This window comes from Odontesthes bonariensis, chromosome 6, assembly GCF_027942865.1.
Source record: "Odontesthes bonariensis isolate fOdoBon6 chromosome 6, fOdoBon6.hap1, whole genome shotgun sequence".
Classification (NCBI taxonomy): domain Eukaryota; kingdom Metazoa; phylum Chordata; class Actinopteri; order Atheriniformes; family Atherinopsidae; genus Odontesthes; species Odontesthes bonariensis.
In genome coordinates, this window is record NC_134511.1 from 9707827 (window position 1) to 9731741 (window position 23915).

The 23915-nt window shown below is 41.0% G+C and overlaps 1 protein-coding gene and 7 non-coding genes across 9 annotated transcripts in view; 7 read left to right on the top strand and 1 right to left on the bottom strand.

Moving 5' to 3' along the window:
- The first annotated feature begins 157 nt into the window (after nucleotides 1-157).
- On the top strand, nucleotides 158-230 carry trnav-aac (transfer RNA valine (anticodon AAC)). The gene has a single exon. It is a non-coding gene; the product is annotated as a tRNA-Val (tRNA).
- A 2439-nt stretch (nucleotides 231-2669) lies between these two features.
- trnaq-uug (transfer RNA glutamine (anticodon UUG)) lies at nucleotides 2670-2741 on the top strand. Its single transcript has one exon. It is a non-coding gene; the product is annotated as a tRNA-Gln (tRNA).
- Nucleotides 2742-11168: 8427 nt separating this feature from the next.
- On the top strand, nucleotides 11169-11240 carry trnaq-uug (transfer RNA glutamine (anticodon UUG)). Its single transcript has one exon. It is a non-coding gene; the product is annotated as a tRNA-Gln (tRNA).
- A 300-nt stretch (nucleotides 11241-11540) lies between these two features.
- Nucleotides 11541-11613, top strand: trnav-aac (transfer RNA valine (anticodon AAC)). The gene has a single exon. It is a non-coding gene; the product is annotated as a tRNA-Val (tRNA).
- Nucleotides 11614-11907: 294 nt separating this feature from the next.
- trnaq-uug (transfer RNA glutamine (anticodon UUG)) lies at nucleotides 11908-11979 on the top strand. The gene has a single exon. It is a non-coding gene; the product is annotated as a tRNA-Gln (tRNA).
- A 300-nt stretch (nucleotides 11980-12279) lies between these two features.
- On the top strand, nucleotides 12280-12352 carry trnav-aac (transfer RNA valine (anticodon AAC)). The gene has a single exon. It is a non-coding gene; the product is annotated as a tRNA-Val (tRNA).
- A 566-nt stretch (nucleotides 12353-12918) lies between these two features.
- Nucleotides 12919-12990, top strand: trnaq-uug (transfer RNA glutamine (anticodon UUG)). The gene has a single exon. It is a non-coding gene; the product is annotated as a tRNA-Gln (tRNA).
- A 2382-nt stretch (nucleotides 12991-15372) lies between these two features.
- ypel1 (yippee-like 1) overlaps nucleotides 15373-23915 on the bottom strand; it is a 33291-nt gene continuing 24748 nt past the window's right edge. For both annotated transcript variants that reach the window (XM_075467276.1, XM_075467275.1), the window contains exons 4-5: nucleotides 22517-22625; nucleotides 15373-20279 (exon numbers count right to left, since the gene is read on the bottom strand). In XM_075467276.1, coding sequence (XP_075323391.1) covers nucleotides 20190-20279; nucleotides 22517-22625 — 199 coding nt within the window. In that variant the 3' untranslated portion in view covers nucleotides 15373-20189. The remainder of the gene's footprint in view (nucleotides 20280-22516; nucleotides 22626-23915) is intronic.

Consider the following 23915-nt stretch of genomic DNA (forward strand, 5'->3'; position numbering starts at 1 on the left):
CATTGGCGATGCTTCTATTTTTCCGTGCTCTCCCAGAGTAGTTTGTTAAAATCCCACTTCTGACACAATTTGTTGCCACTCCATAATCTCTTTCCCTCAGCCACAAAATTTGGGAATACTTTGGACTCCGGAACACTCATCGGCAGACACAGCGACAGTTTCCGTAGTGTAGCGGTTATCACATTCGCCTAACACGCGAAAGGTCCTCAGTTCGACACTGGGCGGAAACATTACTTTCTCCAGCTTTTTTTATTTCATCCTTGTGTGAAGATGTATGACTGCCCGTTACTGATAGCAACATCAACATATTCATCATTTTGGATAGGAGGGGAGACTCATCTGCTATTCTTCACATTCTATCAAGAAAACAGCAAATGTTCTGCACCATAGAAAGCGCATCCCGCCCTGCCTCCTATGAGCTGTCCCTAGGCACCACTCCGGAGCTCTGTGAGAATGCATCTCCAACAGATAATCTTTGTCGTAAAGTCATTTTTTGCAGCTTTTCGAGAGATTCTCTGATGCTGAGGTGTGAAACGGACTTTGGTGAACCCCCAGCTGCTGAGCGACAATGGCACCCTCCCCGTCAGGGAATTGAACCCTGTTCCTCCGCATGACAGACGGATTCTAACCTTTGACCAGCGAAGATTAAGAATACTTTGCTTGACTGTCGTGCCCATGCTGAGAATACAAACTGTAAGAGTATTACTGAAAAATTGACCAAAAAAATCCCTTTGCTATAAAACCTTTCGTTGTAAAGCATTTGCATGACTGAGAGCGTACTTCAACTGTGGAAGGGGTTCCATGGTGTAATGGTTAGCACTCTGGACTTTAAATCCAGTGATTCGAGTTCAAATCTCAGTGGAACCTTCAGGTATGTGAGTTCTGGAAAGAAGATCAGTTGAATAGGCTAGTCGGTTGGCAAGTCACATTTGAGTGCATGATTGATCAAATCCAGTTGAGAGGATTTGCTGTATTACTAGTTGAACCTTTATGGTGTCTTCTTGAATATTCATTGGCGATGCTTCTATTTTTCCGTGCTCTCCCAGAGTAGTTTGTTAAAATCCCACTTCTGACACAATTTGTTGCCACTCCATAATCTCTTTCCCTCAGCCACAAAATTTGGGAAAACTTTGGACTCCGGAACACTCATCAGCAGCCATAGTGACAGTTTCCGTAGTGTAGCGGTTATCACATTCGCCTAACACGCGAAAGGTCCACAGTTCAACACTGGGCAGAAACATTACTTTGTCCAGCTTTATTTATTTCATCCTTGTGTGAAGATGTATGACTGCCCGTTACTGATAGCAACATCAACATATTCATCATTTTGGATAGGAGGGTAGACTCATCTGCTATTCTTCTCATTCTGTCAAGACAACAGCAAATGTTCTGGACCATAGAAAGCGCATCCCGACCTGCCTCCTATGAGCTGTCCCTAGGCACTACTCCAGGGCTCTGTGAGAATGCATCTCCAGCAGATAATCTCTGTCGTAAAGCATTTGCATGACTGAGAGCGTACTTTGACTTTGAATTTGCTGTATCACTAGTTGAACCTTTATGGTGTCTTCTTGAATATTCATTGGCGATGCTTCTATTTTTCCGTGCTCTCCCAGAGTATTTTGTTAAAATCCCACTTCTGACACAATTTGTTGCCACTCCATAATCTCTTTCCCTCAGCCACAAAATTTGGGAATACTTTGGACTCCGGAACACTCATCGGCAGCCACAGCGACAGTTTCCGTAGTGTAGCGGTTATCACATTCGCCTAACACGCGAAAGGTCCTCAGTTCGACACTGGGTGGAAACATTACTTTCTCCAGCTTTATTTATTTCATCCTTTTGTGAAGATGTATGACTGCCCGTTACTAATAGCAACATCAACATATTCATCATTTTGGATATGAGGGGAGACTCATCTGCTATTCTTCTCATTCTGTCAAGACAACAGCAAATGTTCTGGACCATAGAAAGCGCATCCCGACCTGCCTCCTATGAGCTGTCCCTAGGCACCACTCCAGGGCTCTGTGAGAATGCATCTCCAGCAGATAATCTCTGTCGTAAAGCATTTGCATGACTGAGAGCGTACTTTGACTATGGATTTGCTGTATCACTAGTTGAACCTTTATGGTGTCTTCTTGAATATTCATTGGCGATGCTTCTATTTTTCCGTGCTCTCCCAGAGTATTTTGTTAAAATCCCACTTCTGACACAATTTTTTGCTACTCCAGAATATCTTTCCCTCAGCCACAAAATTTGGGAATACTTTGGAGTCCGGAACACTCATCGGTAGCCACAGCGACAGTTTCCGTAGTGTAGCGGTTATCACATTCACCTAACACGCGAAAGGTCCTCAGTTCGACACTGTGCGGAAACATTACTTTGTCCAGCTTTATTTATTTCATCCTTGAGTGAAGATGTATGACTGCCCGTTACTGATAGCAACATCAACATATTCATCATTTTGGATATGAGGGGAGACTCATCTGCTATTCTTCTCATTCTGTCAAGACAACAGCAAATGTTCTGGACCATAGAAAGCGCATCCCGACCTGCCTCCTAATAGCTGTCCCTAGGCACCACTCCAGGGCTCCGTGAGAATGCATCTCCAGCAGATAATCTCTGTCGTAAAGCATTTTTCATGACTGAGAGCGTACTTTGACTTTGGACAGGGTTCCATGGTGTAATGGTTAGCACTCTGGACTTTGAATCCAGTGATCCGAGTTCAAATCTCGGTGGAACCTTCAGGTATGTGAGTTCTGGAAAGAAGATCAGTTGAGTAGGCTAGTCAGTTGGCAAGTCACATTTGAGTGCATGATTGATCAAATCCAGTTGAGAGGATTTGCTGTATCGCTAGTTGAACATTTATGGTGTCTTCTTGAATATTCATTGGCGATGCTTCTATTTTTCTGTGCTCTCCCAGAGTAGTTTGTTAAAATCCCACTTCTGACACAATTTGTTGCCACTCCATAATCTCTTTCCCTCAGCCACAAAATTTGGGAATACTTTGGACTCCGGAACACTCATCAGCAGCCACAGCAACAGTTTCCGTAGTGTAGCGGTTATCACATTCGCCTAACACGTGAAAGGTCCTCAGTTCGGCACTGGGTGGAAACATTACTTTCTCCAGCTTTATTTATTTCATCCTTGTGTGAAGATGTATGACCGCCCGTTACTGATAGCAACATCAACATATTCATCATTTTGGATAGGAGGGGAGACTCATCTGCTATTCTTCACATTCTATCAAGAAAACAGCAAATGTTCTGCACCATAGAAAGCGCATCCCGCCCTGCCTCCTTTGAGCTGTCCCTAGGCACCACTCCGGAGCTCCGTGAGAATGCATCTCCAACAGATAATCTTTGTCGTAAAGTCATTTTTTGCAGCTTTTCAAGAGATTCTCTGATGCTGAGGTGTGAAACGGACTTTGGTGAACCCCCAGCTGCTGAGTGACAATGGCACCCTCCCCGTCAGGGAATCGAACCCTGTTCCTCCGCATGACGGACGGATTCTAACCTTTGACCAGCGAAGATTAAGAATACTTTGCTTGACTGTCGTGCCCATGCTGAGAATACAAACTGTAAGAGTATTACTGAAAAATTGACCAAAAAAATCCCTTTGCTATAAAACCTTTCGTTGTAAAGCATTTGCATGACTGAGAGCGTACTTTGACTGTGGACAGGGTTCCATGGTGTAATGGTTAGCACTCTGGACTTTAAATCCAGTGATTCGAGTTCAAATCTCAGTGGAACCTTCAGGTATGTGAGTTCTGGAAAGAAGATCAGTTGAGTAGGCTAGTCGGTTGGCAAGTCACATTTGAGTGCATGATTGATCAAATCCAGTTGAGAGGATTTGCTGTATTACTAGTTGAACCTTTATGGTGTCTTCTTGAATATTCATTGGCGATGCTTCTATTTTTCCGTGCTCTCCCAGAGTAGTTTGTTAAAATCCCACTTCTGACACAATTTGTTGCCACTCCATAATCTCTTTCCCTCAGCCACAAAATTTGGGAAAACTTTGGACTCCGGAACACTCATCAGCAGCCATAGTGACAGTTTCCGTAGTGTAGCGGTTATCACATTCGCCTAACACGAGAAAGGTCCACAGTTCAACACTGGGCGGAAACATTACTTTGTCCAGCTTTATTTATTTCATCCTTGTGTGAAGATGTATGACTGCCCGTTACTGATAGCAACATCAACATATTCATCATTTTGGATAGGAGGGTAGACTCATCTGCTATTCTTCTCATTCTGTCAAGACAACAGCAAATGTTCTGGACCATAGAAAGCGCATCCCGACCTGCCTCCTATGAGCTGTCCCTAGGCACCACTCCAGGGCTCTGTGAGAATGCATCTCCAGCAGATAATCTCTGTCGTAAAGCATTTGCATGACTGAGAGCGTACTTTGACTATGAATTTGCTGTATCACTAGTTGAACCTTTATGGTGTCTTCTTGAATATTCATTGGCGATGCTTCTATTTTTCCGTGCTCTCCCAGAGTATTTTGTTAAAATCCCACTTCTGACACAATTTGTTGCCACTCCATAATCTCTTTCCCTCAGCCACAAAATTTGGAAATACTTTGGACTCCGGAACACTCATCGGCAGCCACAGCGACAGTTTCCGTAGTGTAGCGGTTATCACATTCGCCTAACACGCGAAAGGTCCTCAGTTCGACACTGGGTGGAAACATTACTTTCTCCAGCTTTTTTTATTTCATCCTTGTGTGAAGATGTATGACTGCCCGTTACTGATAGCAACATCAACATATTCATCATTTTGGATAGGAGGGGAGACTCATCTGCTATTCTTCACATTCTATCAAGAAAACAGCAAATGTTCTGCACCATAGAAAGCGCATCCCGCCCTGCCTCCTATGAGCTGTCCCTAGGCACCACTCCGGAGCTCTGTGAGAATGCATCTCCAACAGATAATCTTTGTCGTAAAGTCATTTTTTGCAGCTTTTCAAGAGATTCTCTGATGCTGAGGTGTGAAACGGACTTTGGTGAACCCCCAGCTGCTGAGCGACAATGGCACCCTCCCCGTCAGGGAATTGAACCCTGTTCCTCCGCATGACAGACGGATTCTAACCTTTGACCAGCGAAGATTAAGAATAATTTGCTTGACTGTCGTGCCCATGCTGAGAATACAAACTGTAAGAGTATTACTGAAAAATTGACCAAAAAAATCCCTTTGCTATAAAACCTTTCGTTGTAAAGCATTTGCATGACTGAGAGCGTACTTTGACTGTGGACGGGGTTCCATGGTGTAATGGTTAGCACTCTGGACTTTAAATCCAGTGATTCGAGTTCAAATCTCAGTGGAACCTTCAGGTATCTGAGTTCTGGGAAGAAGATCAGTTGAGTAGGCTAGTCGGTTGGCAAGTCACATTTGAGTGCATGATTGATCAAATCCAGTTGAGAGGATTTGCTATATTACTAGTTGAACCTTTATGGTGTCTTCTTGAATATTCATTGGCGATGCTTCTATTTTTCCGTGCTCTCCCAGAGTAGTTTGTTAAAATCCCACTTCTGACACAATTTTTTGCCACTCCATAATCTCTTTCCCTCAGCCACAAAATTTGGGAAAACTTTGGACTCCGGAACACTCATCAGCAGCCACAGCGACAGTTTCCGTAGTGTAGCGGTTATCACATTCGCCTAACACGCGAAAGGTCCTCAGTTCGACACTGGGTGGAAACATTACTTACTCCAGCTTTATTTATTTCATCCTTGTGTGAAGATGTATGACTGCCCGTTACTGATAGCAACATCAACATATTCATCATTTTGGATAGGAGGGTAGACTCATCTGCTATTCTTCTCATTCTGTCAAGACAACAGCAAATGTTCTGCACCATAGAAAGCGCATCCCGCCCTGCCTCCTTTGAGCTGTCCCTAGGCACCACTCCGGAGCTCCGTGAGAATGCATCTCCAACAGATAATCTTTGTCGTAAAGTCATTTTTTGCAGCTTTTCAAGAGATTCTCTGATGCTGAGGTGTGAAACGGACTTTGGTGAACCCCCAGCTGCTGAGTGACAATGGCACCCTCCCCGTCAGGGAATCGAACCCTGTTCCTCCGCATGACGGACGGATTCTAACCTTTGACCAGCGAAGATTAAGAATACTTTGCTTGACTGTCGTGCCCATGCTGAGAATACAAACTGTAAGAGTATTACTGAAAAATTGACCAAAAAAATCCCTTTGCTATAAAACCTTTCATTGTAAAGCATTTGCATGACTGAGAGCGTACTTTGACTGTGGACAGGGTTCCATGGTGTAATGGTTAGCACTCTGGACTTTAAATCCAGTGATTCGAGTTCAAATCTCAGTGGAACCTTCAGGTATGTGAGTTCTGGAAAGAAGATCAGTTGAGTAGGCTAGTCGGTTGGCAAGTCACATTTGAGTGCATGATTGATCAAATCCAGTTGAGAGGATTTGCTGTATTACTAGTTGAACCTTTATGGTGTCTTCTTGAATATTCATTGGCGATGCTTCTATTTTTCCGTGCTCTCCCAGAGTAGTTTGTTAAAATCCCACTTCTGACACAATTTGTTGCCACTCCATAATCTCTTTCCCTCAGCCACAAAATTTGGGAAAACTTTGGACTCCGGAACACTCATCAGCAGCCATAGTGACAGTTTCCGTAGTGTAGCGGTTATCACATTCGCCTAACACGAGAAAGGTCCACAGTTCAACACTGGGCGGAAACATTACTTTGTCCAGCTTTATTTATTTCATCCTTGTGTGAAGATGTATGACTGCCCGTTACTGATAGCAACATCAACATATTCATCATTTTGGATAGGAGGGTAGACTCATCTGCTATTCTTCTCATTCTGTCAAGACAACAGCAAATGTTCTGGACCATAGAAAGCGCATCCCGACCTGCCTCCTATGAGCTGTCCCTAGGCACCACTCCAGGGCTCTGTGAGAATGCATCTCCAGCAGATAATCTCTGTCGTAAAGCATTTGCATGACTGAGAGCGTACTTTGACTATGAATTTGCTGTATCACTAGTTGAACCTTTATGGTGTCTTCTTGAATATTCATTGGCGATGCTTCTATTTTTCCGTGCTCTCCCAGAGTATTTTGTTAAAATCCCACTTCTGACACAATTTGTTGCCACTCCATAATCTCTTTCCCTCAGCCACAAAATTTGGGAATACTTTGGACTCCGGAACACTCATCGGCAGCCACAGCGACAGTTTCCGTAGTGTAGCGGTTATCACATTCGCCTAACACGCGAAAGGTCCTCAGTTCGACACTGGGTGGAAACATTACTTTCTCCAGCTTTTTTTATTTCATCCTTGTGTGAAGATGTATGACTGCCCGTTACTGATAGCAACATCAACATATTCATCATTTTGGATAGGAGGGGAGACTCATCTGCTATTCTTCACATTCTATCAAGAAAACAGCAAATGTTCTGCACCATAGAAAGCGCATCCCGCCCTGCCTCCTATGAGCTGTCCCTAGGCACCACTCCGGAGCTCTGTGAGAATGCATCTCCAACAGATAATCTTTGTCGTAAAGTCATTTTTTGCAGCTTTTCAAGAGATTCTCTGATGCTGAGGTGTGAAACGGACTTTGGTGAACCCCCAGCTGCTGAGCGACAATGGCACCCTCCCCGTCAGGGAATTGAACCCTGTTCCTCCGCATGACAGACGGATTCTAACCTTTGACCAGCGAAGATTAAGAATAATTTGCTTGACTGTCGTGCCCATGCTGAGAATACAAACTGTAAGAGTATTACTGAAAAATTGACCAAAAAAATCCCTTTGCTATAAAACCTTTCGTTGTAAAGCATTTGCATGACTGAGAGCGTACTTTGACTGTGGACGGGGTTCCATGGTGTAATGGTTAGCACTCTGGACTTTAAATCCAGTGATTCGAGTTCAAATCTCAGTGGAACCTTCAGGTATCTGAGTTCTGGGAAGAAGATCAGTTGAGTAGGCTAGTCGGTTGGCAAGTCACATTTGAGTGCATGATTGATCAAATCCAGTTGAGAGGATTTGCTATATTACTAGTTGAACCTTTATGGTGTCTTCTTGAATATTCATTGGCGATGCTTCTATTTTTCCGTGCTCTCCCAGAGTAGTTTGTTAAAATCCCACTTCTGACACAATTTTTTGCCACTCCATAATCTCTTTCCCTCAGCCACAAAATTTGGGAAAACTTTGGACTCCGGAACACTCATCAGCAGCCACAGCGACAGTTTCCGTAGTGTAGCGGTTATCACATTCGCCTAACACGCGAAAGGTCCTCAGTTCGACACTGGGTGGAAACATTACTTACTCCAGCTTTATTTATTTCATCCTTGTGTGAAGATGTATGACTGCCCGTTACTGATAGCAACATCAACATATTCATCATTTTGGATAGGAGGGTAGACTCATCTGCTATTCTTCTCATTCTGTCAAGACAACAGCAAATGTTCTGCACCATAGAAAGCGCATCCCGCCCTGCCTCCTTTGAGCTGTCCCTAGGCACCACTCCGGAGCTCCGTGAGAATGCATCTCCAACAGATAATCTTTGTCGTAAAGTCATTTTTTGCAGCTTTTCAAGAGATTCTCTGATGCTGAGGTGTGAAACGGACTTTGGTGAACCCCCAGCTGCTGAGTGACAATGGCACCCTCCCCGTCAGGGAATCGAACCCTGTTCCTCCGCATGACGGACGGATTCTAACCTTTGACCAGCGAAGATTAAGAATACTTTGCTTGACTGTCGTGCCCATGCTGAGAATACAAACTGTAAGAGTATTACTGAAAAATTGACCAAAAAAATCCCTTTGCTATAAAACCTTTCATTGTAAAGCATTTGCATGACTGAGAGCGTACTTTGACTGTGGACAGGGTTCCATGGTGTAATGGTTAGCACTCTGGACTTTAAATCCAGTGATTCGAGTTCAAATCTCAGTGGAACCTTCAGGTATGTGAGTTCTGGAAAGAAGATCAGTTGAGTAGGCTAGTCGGTTGGCAAGTCACATTTGAGTGCATGATTGATCAAATCCAGTTGAGAGGATTTGCTGTATTACTAGTTGAACCTTTATGGTGTCTTCTTGAATATTCATTGGCGATGCTTCTATTTTTCCGTGCTCTCCCAGAGTAGTTTGTTAAAATCCCACTTCTGACACAATTTGTTGCCACTCCATAATCTCTTTCCCTCAGCCACAAAATTTGGGAAAACTTTGGACTCCGGAACACTCATCAGCAGCCATAGTGACAGTTTCCGTAGTGTAGCGGTTATCACATTCGCCTAACACGAGAAAGGTCCACAGTTCAACACTGGGCGGAAACATTACTTTGTCCAGCTTTATTTATTTCATCCTTGTGTGAAGATGTATGACTGCCCGTTACTGATAGCAACATCAACATATTCATCATTTTGGATAGGAGGGTAGACTCATCTGCTATTCTTCTCATTCTGTCAAGACAACAGCAAATGTTCTGGACCATAGAAAGCGCATCCCGACCTGCCTCCTATGAGCTGTCCCTAGGCACCACTCCAGGGCTCTGTGAGAATGCATCTCCAGCAGATAATCTCTGTCGTAAAGCATTTGCATGACTGAGAGCGTACTTTGACTATGAATTTGCTGTATCACTAGTTGAACCTTTATGGTGTCTTCTTGAATATTCATTGGCGATGCTTCTATTTTTCCGTGCTCTCCCAGAGTATTTTGTTAAAATCCCACTTCTGACACAATTTGTTGCCACTCCATAATCTCTTTCCCTCAGCCACAAAATTTGGAAATACTTTGGACTCCGGAACACTCATCGGCAGCCACAGCGACAGTTTCCGTAGTGTAGCGGTTATCACATTCGCCTAACACGCGAAAGGTCCTCAGTTCGACACTGGGTGGAAACATTACTTTCTCCAGCTTTTTTTATTTCATCCTTGTGTGAAGATGTATGACTGCCCGTTACTGATAGCAACATCAACATATTCATCATTTTGGATAGGAGGGGAGACTCATCTGCTATTCTTCACATTCTATCAAGAAAACAGCAAATGTTCTGCACCATAGAAAGCGCATCCCGCCCTGCCTCCTATGAGCTGTCCCTAGGCACCACTCCGGAGCTCTGTGAGAATGCATCTCCAACAGATAATCTTTGTCGTAAAGTCATTTTTTGCAGCTTTTCAAGAGATTCTCTGATGCTGAGGTGTGAAACGGACTTTGGTGAACCCCCAGCTGCTGAGCGACAATGGCACCCTCCCCGTCAGGGAATTGAACCCTGTTCCTCCGCATGACAGACGGATTCTAACCTTTGACCAGCGAAGATTAAGAATAATTTGCTTGACTGTCGTGCCCATGCTGAGAATACAAACTGTAAGAGTATTACTGAAAAATTGACCAAAAAAATCCCTTTGCTATAAAACCTTTCGTTGTAAAGCATTTGCATGACTGAGAGCGTACTTTGACTGTGGACGGGGTTCCATGGTGTAATGGTTAGCACTCTGGACTTTAAATCCAGTGATTCGAGTTCAAATCTCAGTGGAACCTTCAGGTATCTGAGTTCTGGGAAGAAGATCAGTTGAGTAGGCTAGTCGGTTGGCAAGTCACATTTGAGTGCATGATTGATCAAATCCAGTTGAGAGGATTTGCTATATTACTAGTTGAACCTTTATGGTGTCTTCTTGAATATTCATTGGCGATGCTTCTATTTTTCCGTGCTCTCCCAGAGTAGTTTGTTAAAATCCCACTTCTGACACAATTTTTTGCCACTCCATAATCTCTTTCCCTCAGCCACAAAATTTGGGAAAACTTTGGACTCCGGAACACTCATCAGCAGCCACAGCGACAGTTTCCGTAGTGTAGCGGTTATCACATTCGCCTAACACGCGAAAGGTCCTCAGTTCGACACTGGGTGGAAACATTACTTACTCCAGCTTTATTTATTTCATCCTTGTGTGAAGATGTATGACTGCCCGTTACTGATAGCAACATCAACATATTCATCATTTTGGATAGGAGGGTAGACTCATCTGCTATTCTTCTCATTCTGTCAAGACAACAGCAAATGTTCTGGACCATAGAAAGCGCATCCCGACCTGCCTCCTATGAGCTGTCCCTAGGCACCACTCCAGGGCTCTGTGAGAATGCATCTCCAGCAGATAATCTCTGTCGTAAAGCATTTGCATGACTGAGAGCGTACTTTGACTATGGAAGTGTTCCATGGTGTAATGGTTAGCACTCTGGACTTTGAATCCAGTGATCCGAGTTCAAATCTCGGTGGAACCTTCAGGTATGTGAGTTCTGGAAAGAAGTTAAGTTGAGTAGGCTAGTCAGTTGGCAAGTCACATTTGAGGGCATGATTGATCAAATCCAGTTGAGAGGATTTGCTCTATCACTAGTTGAACCTTTTTGTTGTCTTCTTGAATATTCATTGGCGATGCTTCTATTTTTCCGTGCTCTCCCAGAGTAGTTTGTTAAAATCCCACTTCTGACACAATTTTTTGCCACTCCATAATCTCTTTCCCTCAGCCACAAAATTTGGGAAAACTTTGGACTCCGGAACACTCATCAGCAGCCACAGCGACAGTTTCCGTAGTGTAGCGGTTATCACATTCGCCTAACACGCGAATGGTCCTCAGTTCGACACTGGGCGGAAACGTTACTTACTCCAGCTTTATTTATTTCATCCTTGTGTGAAGATGTATGACTGCCCGTTACTGATAGCAACATCAACATATTCATCATTTTGGATAGGAGGGGAGACTCATCTGCTATTCTTCTCATTCTGTCAAGACAATAGCAAATGTTCTGGACCATAGAAAGCGCATCCCGACCTGCCTCCTATGAGCTGTCCCTAGGCACCACTCCAGGGCTCTGTGAGAATGCATCTCCAGCAGATAATCTCTGTCGTAAAGCATTTGCATGACTGAGAGCGTACTTTGACTATGGAAGGGGTTCCATGGTGTAATGGTTAGCACTCTGGACTTTGAATCCAGTGATCCGAGTTCAAATCTCGGTGGAACCTTCAGGTATGTGAGTTCTGGAAAGAAGATCAGTTGAGTAGGCTAGTCAGTTGGCAAGTCACATTTGAGTGCATGATTGATCAAATCCAGTTGAGAGGATTTGCTCTATCACTAGTTGAGCCTTTTTGGTGTCTTCTTGAATATTCATTGGCGATGCTTCTATTTTTCCGTGCTCTCCCAGAGTAGTTTGTTAAAATCCCACTTCTGACACAATTTTTTGCCACTCCATAATCTCTTTCCCTCAGCCACAAAATTTGGGAAAACTTTGGACTCCGGAACACTCATCAGCAGCCACAGCGACAGTTTCCGTAGTGTAGCGGTTATCACATTCGCCTAACACGCGAAAGGTCCTCAGTTCGACACTGGGCGGAAACATTACTTGCTCCTGCTTTATTTATTTCATCCTTGTGTGAAGATGTATGACTGCCCGTTACTGATAGCAACATCAACATATTCATCATTTTGGATAGGAGGGGAGACTCATCTGCTATTCTTCACATTCTGTCAAGAAAACAGCAAATGTTCTGCACCATAGAAAGCGCATCCCGCCCTGCTTCCTATGAGCTGTCCCCAGGCACCACTCCGGAGCTCTGTGAGAATGCATCTCCAACAGATAATCTCTGTCGTAAAGTCATTTTTTGCAGCTTTTCAAGAGATTATCTGATGCTGAGGTGTGAAACGTACTTTGGTGAACCCCCAGCTGCTGAGTGACAATGGCACCCTCCCCGTCAGGGAATCGAACCCTGTTCCTCCGCATGACAGACGGATTCTAACCTTTGACCAGCGAAGATTAAGAATACTTTGCTTGACTGTCGTGCCCATGCTGAGAATACAAACTGTAAGAGTATTACTGAAAACTTGACAAAAAAAAATCCCTTTGCTATAAAACCTTTCGTTGTAAAGCATTTGCATGACTGAGAGCGTACTTTGACTGTGGACTGGGTTCCATGGTGTAATGGTTAGCTCTCTGGACTTTGAATCCAGTGATCTGAGTTCAAATCTCGGTGGAACCTTCAGGTATGTGAGTTCTGGAAAGAAGATCAGTTGAGTAGGCTAGTCAGTTGGCAAGTCACATTTGAGTTTATGATTGATCAAATCCAGTTGAGAGGATTTGCTGTATTACTAGTTGAACCTTTATGGTGTCTTCTTGAATATTCATTGGCGATGCTTCTATTTTTCCGTGCTCTCCCAGAGTAGTTTGTTAAAATCCCACTTCTGACACAATTTGTTGCCACTCCATAATCTCTTTCCCTCAGCCACAAAATTTGGGAAAACTTTGGACTCCGGAACACTCATCAGCAGCCACAGCGACAGTTTCCGTAGTGTAGCGGTTATCACATTCACTTAACACCTGAAAGGTCCTCAGTTCAACACTGGGTGGAAACATTACTTTCTCCAGCTTTTTTTATTTCATCCTTGTGTGAAGATGTATGACTGCCCGTTACTGATAGCAACATCAACATATTCATCATTTTGGATAGGACGGGTGACTCATCTGCTATTCTTCACATTCTGTCAAGAAAACAAGGCCTTGCCTTGCCTTGCCTTGCCTTGCCTTGCCTTGCCTTGCCTTGCCTTGCCTTGCCTTACCTTTCCTTGCCTTGCCTTGCCTTGCCTTGCCTTGCAGCTCATAGCAGGGCGGGATAAGCTTTGTATGCTGCAGAACATTTGCTGTTTTCTTGACAGAATGTGAAGAATAGCAGATTAGACTCCTTTCCTATTATGAATATTTTGATGTTGTTATCAGTAACGTTACACAGCATCTCACACCTCAGCATCAGAGGATGCACAAGGAGATTAGATGGAAAGTGACCCAGAAATCTGCCCGTTTTTGATCCGTTGACTTTTATGGTGTCACTTAGATCTGATGACCGCTATTATACGCAAACCATTCTAAATGCTTTTAGTGACTCCTGTGCACAAACAATAGGAATTAGAAACTAAAAATACAAAAATTAAATTGTTCAATGTTATTGTCCAACTAAAGACCACATCAAAAAAAATTACCTGATGAAAAGCACTCGTTTCAGAAGTAGGGATGGGAATTGATAAGATTTTCACGATTCCAATTCCATTTTCGATTTTGGCGATTCGGTTCTTTATCGGTTCCCTTATCGATTCTTATTTGGAGAAAAAGGACAACAAACCGGTCGATTAGCATCAACTTTGTAATGTTTAGAAGTAACACGAGTCATGACCTTACAAACCCAACAACGGTGAGGTCCACATTCGTCTATCATTGTCTGGGTAATTTAACTTTTCCCGGCTCTGGTGAAAGGAGAAGCTGGAGGTAGACGTGAACTGGGGGTAGTACCACCAGCCTCTGGGTCTGAGCCAGTCAGGCTCTGTCTCTCATGATTTCATCTAAATGTAATGCATGAGAAGGCATTCATTTAACCTTAACCGTTACTAATAGCAGGTTTTACAATGAGGCAAATGGCGCTAACATGATATGCAGTGTTTGTTAGTTAGTTAGTTACCTGCAGTGTTAGCCTAGGACATGCTAACGTTGCTGCTGCTGCTGGGTTCAGATTCACCAACGTAAGTCCGGAGTGGATTGAAAACGCGACATTCATTCATAGTTATTGCATGTTGGTAGTATTTCCTCCCTTTGGTGAAATATTCACTTTGCAAGTTGCCCTTTTGTCGTCTTTTTTAGGGATGTGTAATCAAACTTTCGAGCGTTTGTACCGCTTGGGCGCCATGTTTACTGTTGCCTGCTGGTTGTGTGGTGACGTCATTCGCGCCCACCGGAATCGATAAGGGAATCGATTGCAAAATCGCCAAACGATTCCAAGGAATTGAAACACTGGGAACCGGTTCTCAACAAGAACCGGTTTTCGATTCCCATCCCTAGTCAGAAGTGGGATTTGAACCCATGCCTTCAAAAGAGAGTGTGACCTTATCGCAACCTTTCCCTTAAGGGAAAGTGATTCGAACTTTAAGAAAGTTTGTCTCTTTATTGGCCTTGCAATGGACTATTGACCTGTTTGGGGTCTACCCCGCCTTTTGCCCAATGTTACCGGTAATCGGTTCCAGACCTTGAATTTGATTAAGTGGGTATAGAAAATGAATGGATGCCTCAATAAGCAAAGAGCTGCTTTGGCATTATGATTTGGACCTACACATTAGAAGAGTGTTTTAAGCCTGCCGCTGAGCGATGGTGTAACATAATGGAACCAAAACAGAAAAACTGAGTGCTCTTCCTAAGACTTGATTATGTTTTACCACATTGTAAGCATATGTTTAAGCAAAATGCAGCTATAAGAGAACTTGGAACGCAAACGCATTATGCAATCTTGCGTTGAATAGGCTGTATTTTGGGGGTCAAGTTTTTGATAGACCCTACAAAAAAATCTCTATACCTTAAAAATTAAGACTAACAATACATAATCCACAGTTCAATGCCATTGAAAATTTATTGTGATATCTGATAGTTTACATTAGAGTGAAAACAGACATGTGACAGCTTTACTCAGACAGAATGCAAAGCAATGAAGCGAAATAAAAAGCATATATTCATTTTTAAATTTAGGAAAAAAACAACAAAACAGGCACGACATATAGCAATTATAAATACAACATGCTTTAGACCTTAAACTGTAGCTTTAACAGTCCTAAGAAAATAATTTGTGCCACCATTTCTCCTGTAAAACCACCTCGTCTTTGATGGACTTACTTTCAGGTATTATTTAGGCAGTAACACATCACAAAAAGTAAGTAGCCAGTGTCACAGTAAAACAGAATAACAATAAAAAGTAAACAGTTTTCAGCAGCAAAAATCTTTATTTTTCATCCAGGCTGCCTTGATGATGTTAAGTTCATAGAATCAAAACATTCTTTCGAAAGACAATGTCATAAATGACAGGCTTTCTATCCTTGATTTTGGTATAACAGTTCAATCTCCAGGAGCCACTATAAGTTCCCCTCTAGTTTCATTCCTACCCAAAGACGCACAATACCTATGCATTCATCAGAAAATAATTTTTATTTGGTACAAACTTTCAGTGACACTGGCAACTGCTTTTTGTTGGTTCAACTTTTGACGGAACAAAAAGAACGTACAGAGACTGCACAAGAATCACAAATCTCCAAACAAATGCTGCTGGTGCCATCTTGAGGGTCCTTTTGAAGAAACTGACTATGTGCATGTAACAAGTGGAAAATCCTTTGCATGCTCAAAAATGATTTAATCAAACATGAATGGTCAGACAAAGACTTGCTTCCATATCAAGCAGCTAGTCTAATCCAATCAAATATTTAGTCAGATAAAATGTTCATGCCAGTTTAGTGGCTAAGACATTTAAAGGATACAGCCATTGATAATATGATTGGGAGGATTCAATGCCAGATTGAGCCACAACATACTTATCTAACTGTGCAATCAGGTGCTCCTTGTCAGCAGCTTTTTATTGACAAAAATAGTCTGAACACAAGAATTGTAGTTATTCTGGAGCTTACCATTGTGACGCAAAGTTGCACATTTTTGTTTCTCTGGTCACTTTTGAGCCAACACATTAAACTGCTTAAAATAAATGGAAATTGGAAAGTCTATAATTCAATTACAGGGCAGATCCACAAGTGGAAGATCATGTAATATGAACAGATGTTCCATAACAGCCACCCTGTGGTCAGATGATCTAGTTGGTTATTCTTTCCAAGACCACGAATGAACTTACAGTATATGTTTATCACTGATCACTCAAATCCATTATGCCTAATCACATTTCCAAATCTAAATTTGGTAATGCACCATTAACGGGTAACATAACAACAAGCTCAAAATCCTCAACCCCAGTTGAAGGTTTCAGCAGTGTTATTTCAGAGTACTGACACAATTGGGAGTACATTTCCACATCATGACAGCCAGGTGAGAGGTTTCTCCACTCTTAACTGCTAGAGAGTTGCTCTTCAAACAATAAGTCATGCTTTTGATTGTAGGACAGTGCCGTAAATCCAAGTAAAAAGAAGGCTGCATTTGAAGGCATTTTTAAAACAAAGACAGGTGTTGTTTGAACTCGAAAGGCAAACTTCAAATAGTTGAAGCTGCAAAACTGGAATGTAGCACAAGGGGTATGAGGCTAAAGTCATCAAACAAATACAACACATTAAATAGACCAGAGAAGTAACAGTTCATTTTTGGACAAATCCAGCACAAGAGTGAATACGTTCAAAAAATACAATCAGATATTCACCAGCCAGTGTAGCCTACTACTAAGGACCTCCAAGATGGCTGCCATAGGGTGCATTTCATCACCTGAAAGCCCTCAATACAGGAGACACTGACTGTGGTGACAAAAGGGTCTTGGTAAAGGCTCTCCCTGCAACATGGTGGGAGATTCCAGCTCACCCTCAACATCTACATGGCTCAGCAGAGGCCTAAACACTGCCCTTGAATGGGCTATCACCACACAAGCTAAATAAACAAGCTTAAAAGGGAAAAAAAGAAAACTGGGAAAAATCTCTTCCAAAAAACCTAGCTGGCTGTCGACCTTATATCAGTGGGAGCGACAGTGAAACCAAACAGCTGGAAAAGAAGGAGGAAACAAAAAACAAACTAATTCAACCAAGAGAATGAGAAGAAAAACAGAAAAGAGAAAGTAAGAGAAAGTAAACATTCGCTTTTGTGTACAGCCAAGCATGTGAGCTAATACACACGCACGTTTGCGCACACACACACACACTCACACAGCCAGAGGTACAGTGAACAAAAGTGCTTCAAGTTGGGGAAGTAAAAGAACTAACCCAGTAGAAATACGTATAAAACCTTAAATATGTTACTTTATGTACAAAAACTAACGAGGGCCAATATCTCAGTTATTTCTGTATTTATATTTTTCAAGTAGGTATCATTGCTAGCTATCAAGGGTTTGCATTGTCATAGTTTTTTTTAGGATAAGAGGTTGTGTGATCTGACAGACCTTGCCGGCAAAGTAATCAATCACTGCTGATTTTTTTTTTTTTTTTAAATATCTCCTACCTCACCCCTGTCCCACTTTCACCTGTTTCCACTTTCTTCACCCATGAAGGCCTTATGCAACATATGGCCGGTTCTTAATAAGTTAAACAAGCCCTGGGCATCCCACATATTCTAAACCTCTTCCTCTATGTTTTACTCTGAAAAATAATATACTGACTATCCATCTTTTTTGCATCTCTAAATCTTAATGTAGAAAATATTTATGTGTATGTGTATACTAAATCTTTGTTGTCCAAGATAAAAACAAATAGAGCAGAGCTCTTTGAGGATTCTGATGAATAAGTTATTTTGAGGGCCACTTTGAACCAGAGGGAGGGAAGACACATCGGTTCACACGAAGGTTCTCCGAGTTATGCACAGCACAACAGAAAAAAAAGGAGGGGAGGCTGTTCATGTTTTGAAGAGGCACAAGATTCATACAGCATAGAGGCAAAACCTGGCTAATTCCTCAGCTCTAGGAAAAAAAGACAAAGTGCAAAATACCTACAAGAGTGGGAAGAAATTGTGGGGTTTTCTAATTAAGCAGCAAAGAATAAGAAACTACACTTTCTGCTCCAAAAGGGTTACAAAAACTGAGAGGAGAAACAAAGTATGTTTCTGAAACTTAGATAAAATGAAATTTCCTTCAAGTGTGTTACAGACACACTATTGAGAAATCCCCAGCCCCCAAATCTCTTTCAACAATGTGTCTGTGAAAAGGCCACTAAAACACAGGCAAGAGCAAAAACACGTTTTGCCCCTAAACTGAGATGAACCAAAGGCCTCTGCAAAGTGCAAATGAAGTAGTGTTCAAGTATGCCACTGTGTAATGCATGGCCACACACACACACACACACAATGCATATATACACACAGTAATATGCATGCACACATGTGCATGACAGCAAATATCTATATATATATATATCTATATATATATATCTATATATATATATATATATATATATATATATCTATATATATATATATATACACACATACATATACATACATATCTATATAGATATATATATATACGTATACAATATCATAGTATCAATGGATATGTAATCATAGCATGTGAATTTATATTCATTTACAGCTGTGTCTCTCATTGTTTCATTACTAGACAATGGGATAATACAGTTTGCCATACTCTGGTTTGACATGTGGATACTTATCTCTGCTTCCTCACTCTAAAAACTATGTCACCTATAGTGCTGCTGCAAAATGGGACCAGCCACAATTGCAGTTAGCCATCATCTACAAATATTTCTCTATATAATCATATTCATATACTTCTATGCTTATATGTGTTTGTGTGTGTACATTATACTATTCATATATATTTATACACATACACACACATCTACATACACCCATTAATGTCAAACAAATACTAGGTGCTCCTTTCATTGCTTTGTGGGTGCTGAAAAGTACCAGAAGGGGAGAAAATGAAAATTCACACGAGAAATTAAAGATAAAAACTGAAGGAAACATCCATTATGAATCCCACATTATGGCAATCCGATCCTTTACCACTTAAAAAGAAAAAAGAAGCAAGATGCTGCTACATATTTGTAACTCTAATAAACTCCTCACCCATCCCTGATTGCTCATTTGGACTTCAGCAAAGAAAACCATGCTAAGCTACTGACAGAGATACATCAAGCCAAAACCAAACAAACAAGAAACGAAACAAAATTTGACAGAGGAATAAAATGCTTACCAGTAACATCCATACACAAGTTAAAACTATAGCAAATAACATTAAAGTAATCAAAACTGCTGAATAGGCAGAATAAAGAAAATAATTAAATGTCCTTTTAGTGAAGTCTCTCTGCTTTCAAATAGTGGTCACATAATTGCCACAATAACTTTTAAGCGTGTTTCGGTGGGGCGGAGGTGGGGTAGCTTGTGGGGAGGGGTCATACCCCAACCCAAACCCAAACATACTCCTTGGGAGAACACACAAGCTTCAGATAAACATGACTCCCTTGACATGGTTTGCTCCACTTCCCAATCGCTGTTCATTCGTTCTGTTCAGTTTCACAATGAGCAGGTTGGTGTGTGCACGTGGAGGAGGCCAGAGAGTGGAGGTACATGGACGTAGTTTTTTTTTTTTTTTTTTAACAGGAAAGTGGGTGTGGTGATGGTGGGGAAGGAGGGTCGGGGTGGTTGATGGTTGTAGCTCCATGGAGTTCAATAAAGAGCATTCCAAGGTCAGAAAAAAAATCAAGCGCGGCTGCAGCGTCACTCCCATCCGTTGTCCTTGATCATGTGAGCCAGCTCGATAATGAACTTTCCCTCTTTATACTTTTGACTGCTCTCAAACGCATGTTCCTGCAGAAAAAAACAAGCAAAAAAGAGGAAACATCAGTTACAAGAACCTGGCAGATTATTGAAGTTTACACTGATAGCTGTACCTTAATTCAGAGGCTAATATCCACATAAACAAAAGACAATGTAATAAAGTCTGATGTTAAAAGCTCCATGACCAGAGATGTTAGACACATCGAACATAAAAAAAAACCTTTAGGCAGAAACATGATTGAATTTAACTAATGCTGTGCTGCTAAATGGGATTCAAAGTGACTCAACTTTCTTTTGAATCCACTAAAGATACAGAAGTTGAATGTAATTTGTCAAACATGATGCACAATATCTATGAAATGTATGCTTCTTCTAAATTAATAACAATCTTTAGGTTTTAATTACAGTACACGGCACCTGAAATGCACCTCACACAAGGAATTAAAGAAGATATTTAATGAAAAACAACATATATAAAAAACAAAGCTGAACTTAAACAAGAAAAAGGTGGAATACATGTAAAAATACTTTTTTTGTTGTTGCAAAAGAAGGCACCTAAATGACAATATTAGCACTATTGTAATGATCAAATATTGGTAAGTCCTATAAGCTTGTTGAAATAATGCATTAAGATATTTATTAAGATCATGCTAATATTAAAGATATTCCCCAAAATTCTGTTCAACTTTATTGTCATGACCCACATTTTGCGCTGAACGTCCAACCAATGGACCAGACTCTTTTTCAAGCTGAGCACGTTTTTGCTGAATCTATTTTGTGTATTTATATACATTACAAGCGTCTTAGATGTTAAAACGTTTTCACAATGCTTCCTATAAAATTACCATTCACAGCCATGTAGCAAGATCAATTAAATAGAATGGAATAATTCAAAAGATGCTAAAATTACATGAAATTCCACACGTTGGCCTTTTACACATGGTTAAACTCATGTTTATCATCAGTTGAAAATCTTTTTTTCAGAGCCTTCAGCTTTTATGGCCTTCCTTGGGAAATAAGATTCTCAGCTGTCTTGCACTTATATGTCCACCCCAAAAACATGCTTTCTTATGACATCTCAGTAAATTCACTGTGAAATATAGTTGAAAGCTCAGGGAAAAGCTGTTAAATGAATTCTGAGTTAAGACTTATTTATTATTTGTCAGAATGAAGTTTTATACAATTGATCAATGGTTTATATCTCTTTGCATTCACATTTGTCTTCTAAACAGAAAATACAAAGTCATCTCAAAATGAGCTGGCTTATTAGATTTGTATATCTGAATTCATGGGCAGGCTGTTACTTCTTTATGCTGAAGGTCAAGAGATGAGTGTAAATCTTTTCAAACTGCTGTATCAAGAAACTGATGTGTGACGCTTTCAAAGGATGAAATATTACTGGAGTCAAAGAGCTGTTTTAGATTCTGTTAAGTAATGTATGGGGCAAACCAGAGGAGGTATGCATCATATAGAAAAAGGATGCAATATCTGAGCTGTGAATTTTATGAGGTGAAACACTTGCTCACATATTCATCTCGCCATATTGTTAACTGAGATCAGCGGGGCGTTATTGACGTGAAGAAAAACAAAGAACAAAGAATGGTTTCCAGAAGCTACAAAATCATCTCTCCCACGTGTCTAAAGCAGCAGACTGACATCACATCTCATTATGTGTTGTATGTTAATCGGCACATCCCAGTCATGTTGAGCTTCAGGACGATCCTCTGTGTCTTTAAGTCGTCTCAACCTGCTTTGTCTTGTAAACCACTTGTGCTTTACTTTGCTTGCAGGGCCTTTCTGAGAATCTAATTGTTTTTGTCACTGAAGGAGTGGCTCTAAGTGAGTCGCAGTCTTGTATTTTGCTCAGTTATTTTGCTCCCCTCTATAGTCTTTTAAGACAATTACCGGAACTAGTCTCTTCAAAATGGTGTGACATTTAATCACTGTAGACTCTCAGAGGTACCGGCCTGGCTGTCTGCAACCAACCTTTCGGCACTGTAATTATGTTGTGCGCTAGGATACCACAGAGTGCTCGATCTAAGCCGAAATAAAAACCTGAACAAATCTGTCACCGAGGCTATAATGGGAGTAACTTTGCTCTTTTTAGTTGCAATGGTGTCATTTTTGTCCTTGGAAGCCAGGAAAAAAAATAAAAAAAATAAAAATCAAGACTTGCACAACAACATCACAAAAGACTGAAGTGATGCGACAAGAAGGAGGGGAAAGTAAAAGGGCTTGGGTGAAAGTTTATGGAAAGAGTGGCTTACATATTTCCAGCCCAGGGTTGTTTTACAGTTTTCACAGTAGATATCAGCTACAGCATGTAAACCTGTGAGGAGTACCCGCTCCTCAGCTGGCCCGCAACCGACATTAACCCTGTAAGGGAAGGAAAGATCACAGAGGTCAGGATGAACTTAAAAGTGAAGGTCTCTATAATGTCTTAAAACCCTTGAAATGACACCAAAATAGATAAAAATGTACATATTACCAAATGCGCCTCAACTATTTATCCATATAAATAGACTATTAGGCTATATATATATATATATATATATATATATATATATATATATATATATATATATATATATATATATATACATATATATATGCAAAACCATGTGAACATATACATTGTTCACATGGTTTTGAGTACTTTATCACTGTGTATTATTTAAATGATTTATTTGCCCCGTCGAGCATTTGTAGAGCGCCTCTCTCATTTAAGTCAAAGGGGGCAGGTGAGAACACTGTGAAGCAGACTGTGGAAGCACAAAGCTGTTGCATGGTGACACTTAAAAATGTCTTTGTTCATTAAGATTGAGAACCCAAAAAGGAACCAACCAAATAACAAACCACTAAATTTGTTCTTGGGTGTAAAGAGATGATTGTTGGGCAGTTTTGTCTACAGAATGCATTGAAACTCTGAGTCAACAAAACTAATTCCTTATATTTGCTTACCACTAAGCAATGATTTAGTCTTATAGATGAACAAATGACTGAAAGTCCCATGAAGTGCTGATTTATATACCGATACCAAATGAAATGATGTATCGAATGTGTATGATGTAAAAAAGCTACAGCATTGTATTTATGTAGATGTTTTGTGAGCAACAAACCGTCAAATCTGTGCTGACTGAGAATGAGTAACAGAAAATGTGATGCCACATGATCAAGCACTTTTACAGTTTCTTTACTTTTACTTATTCATTTATTTTCAATTCTGTAACGAACATGTATGAAAACAGGTTTAGACATAATAAAAAAAGGAGTATTGAGCTCTAGTTTGTGTCTGTTCACCTAAATAAAAAAAACTTTTGTGCATTTGCTGCCAACAACATTAGATGTAACAGTGCAGTTGTAAAGGTTAGCTCTTTGGACTAAGAGGCATTCATGACCGCATGAATACAGTATTTCTTAAAGTGGTTCGTCTTTTATTTTTTCCACATTGTGTCCCTTTGTCAATTCTGATTAACTGAAATATGTGCAGCCAGTGATAGATTCCTCATTGGCTGTCAATATGCAAACAGCAAAAATTGAGTAAAGATTGCGGAAGGGTTGACGATTGGCTTAATCACTCCGTTGAAAGTGATGCCCTTTAGACTCCAGCCCCCTCTTTATTATCGAGTCATTTAATGAACTATGTCCGAAGCTGGATGGAAACAG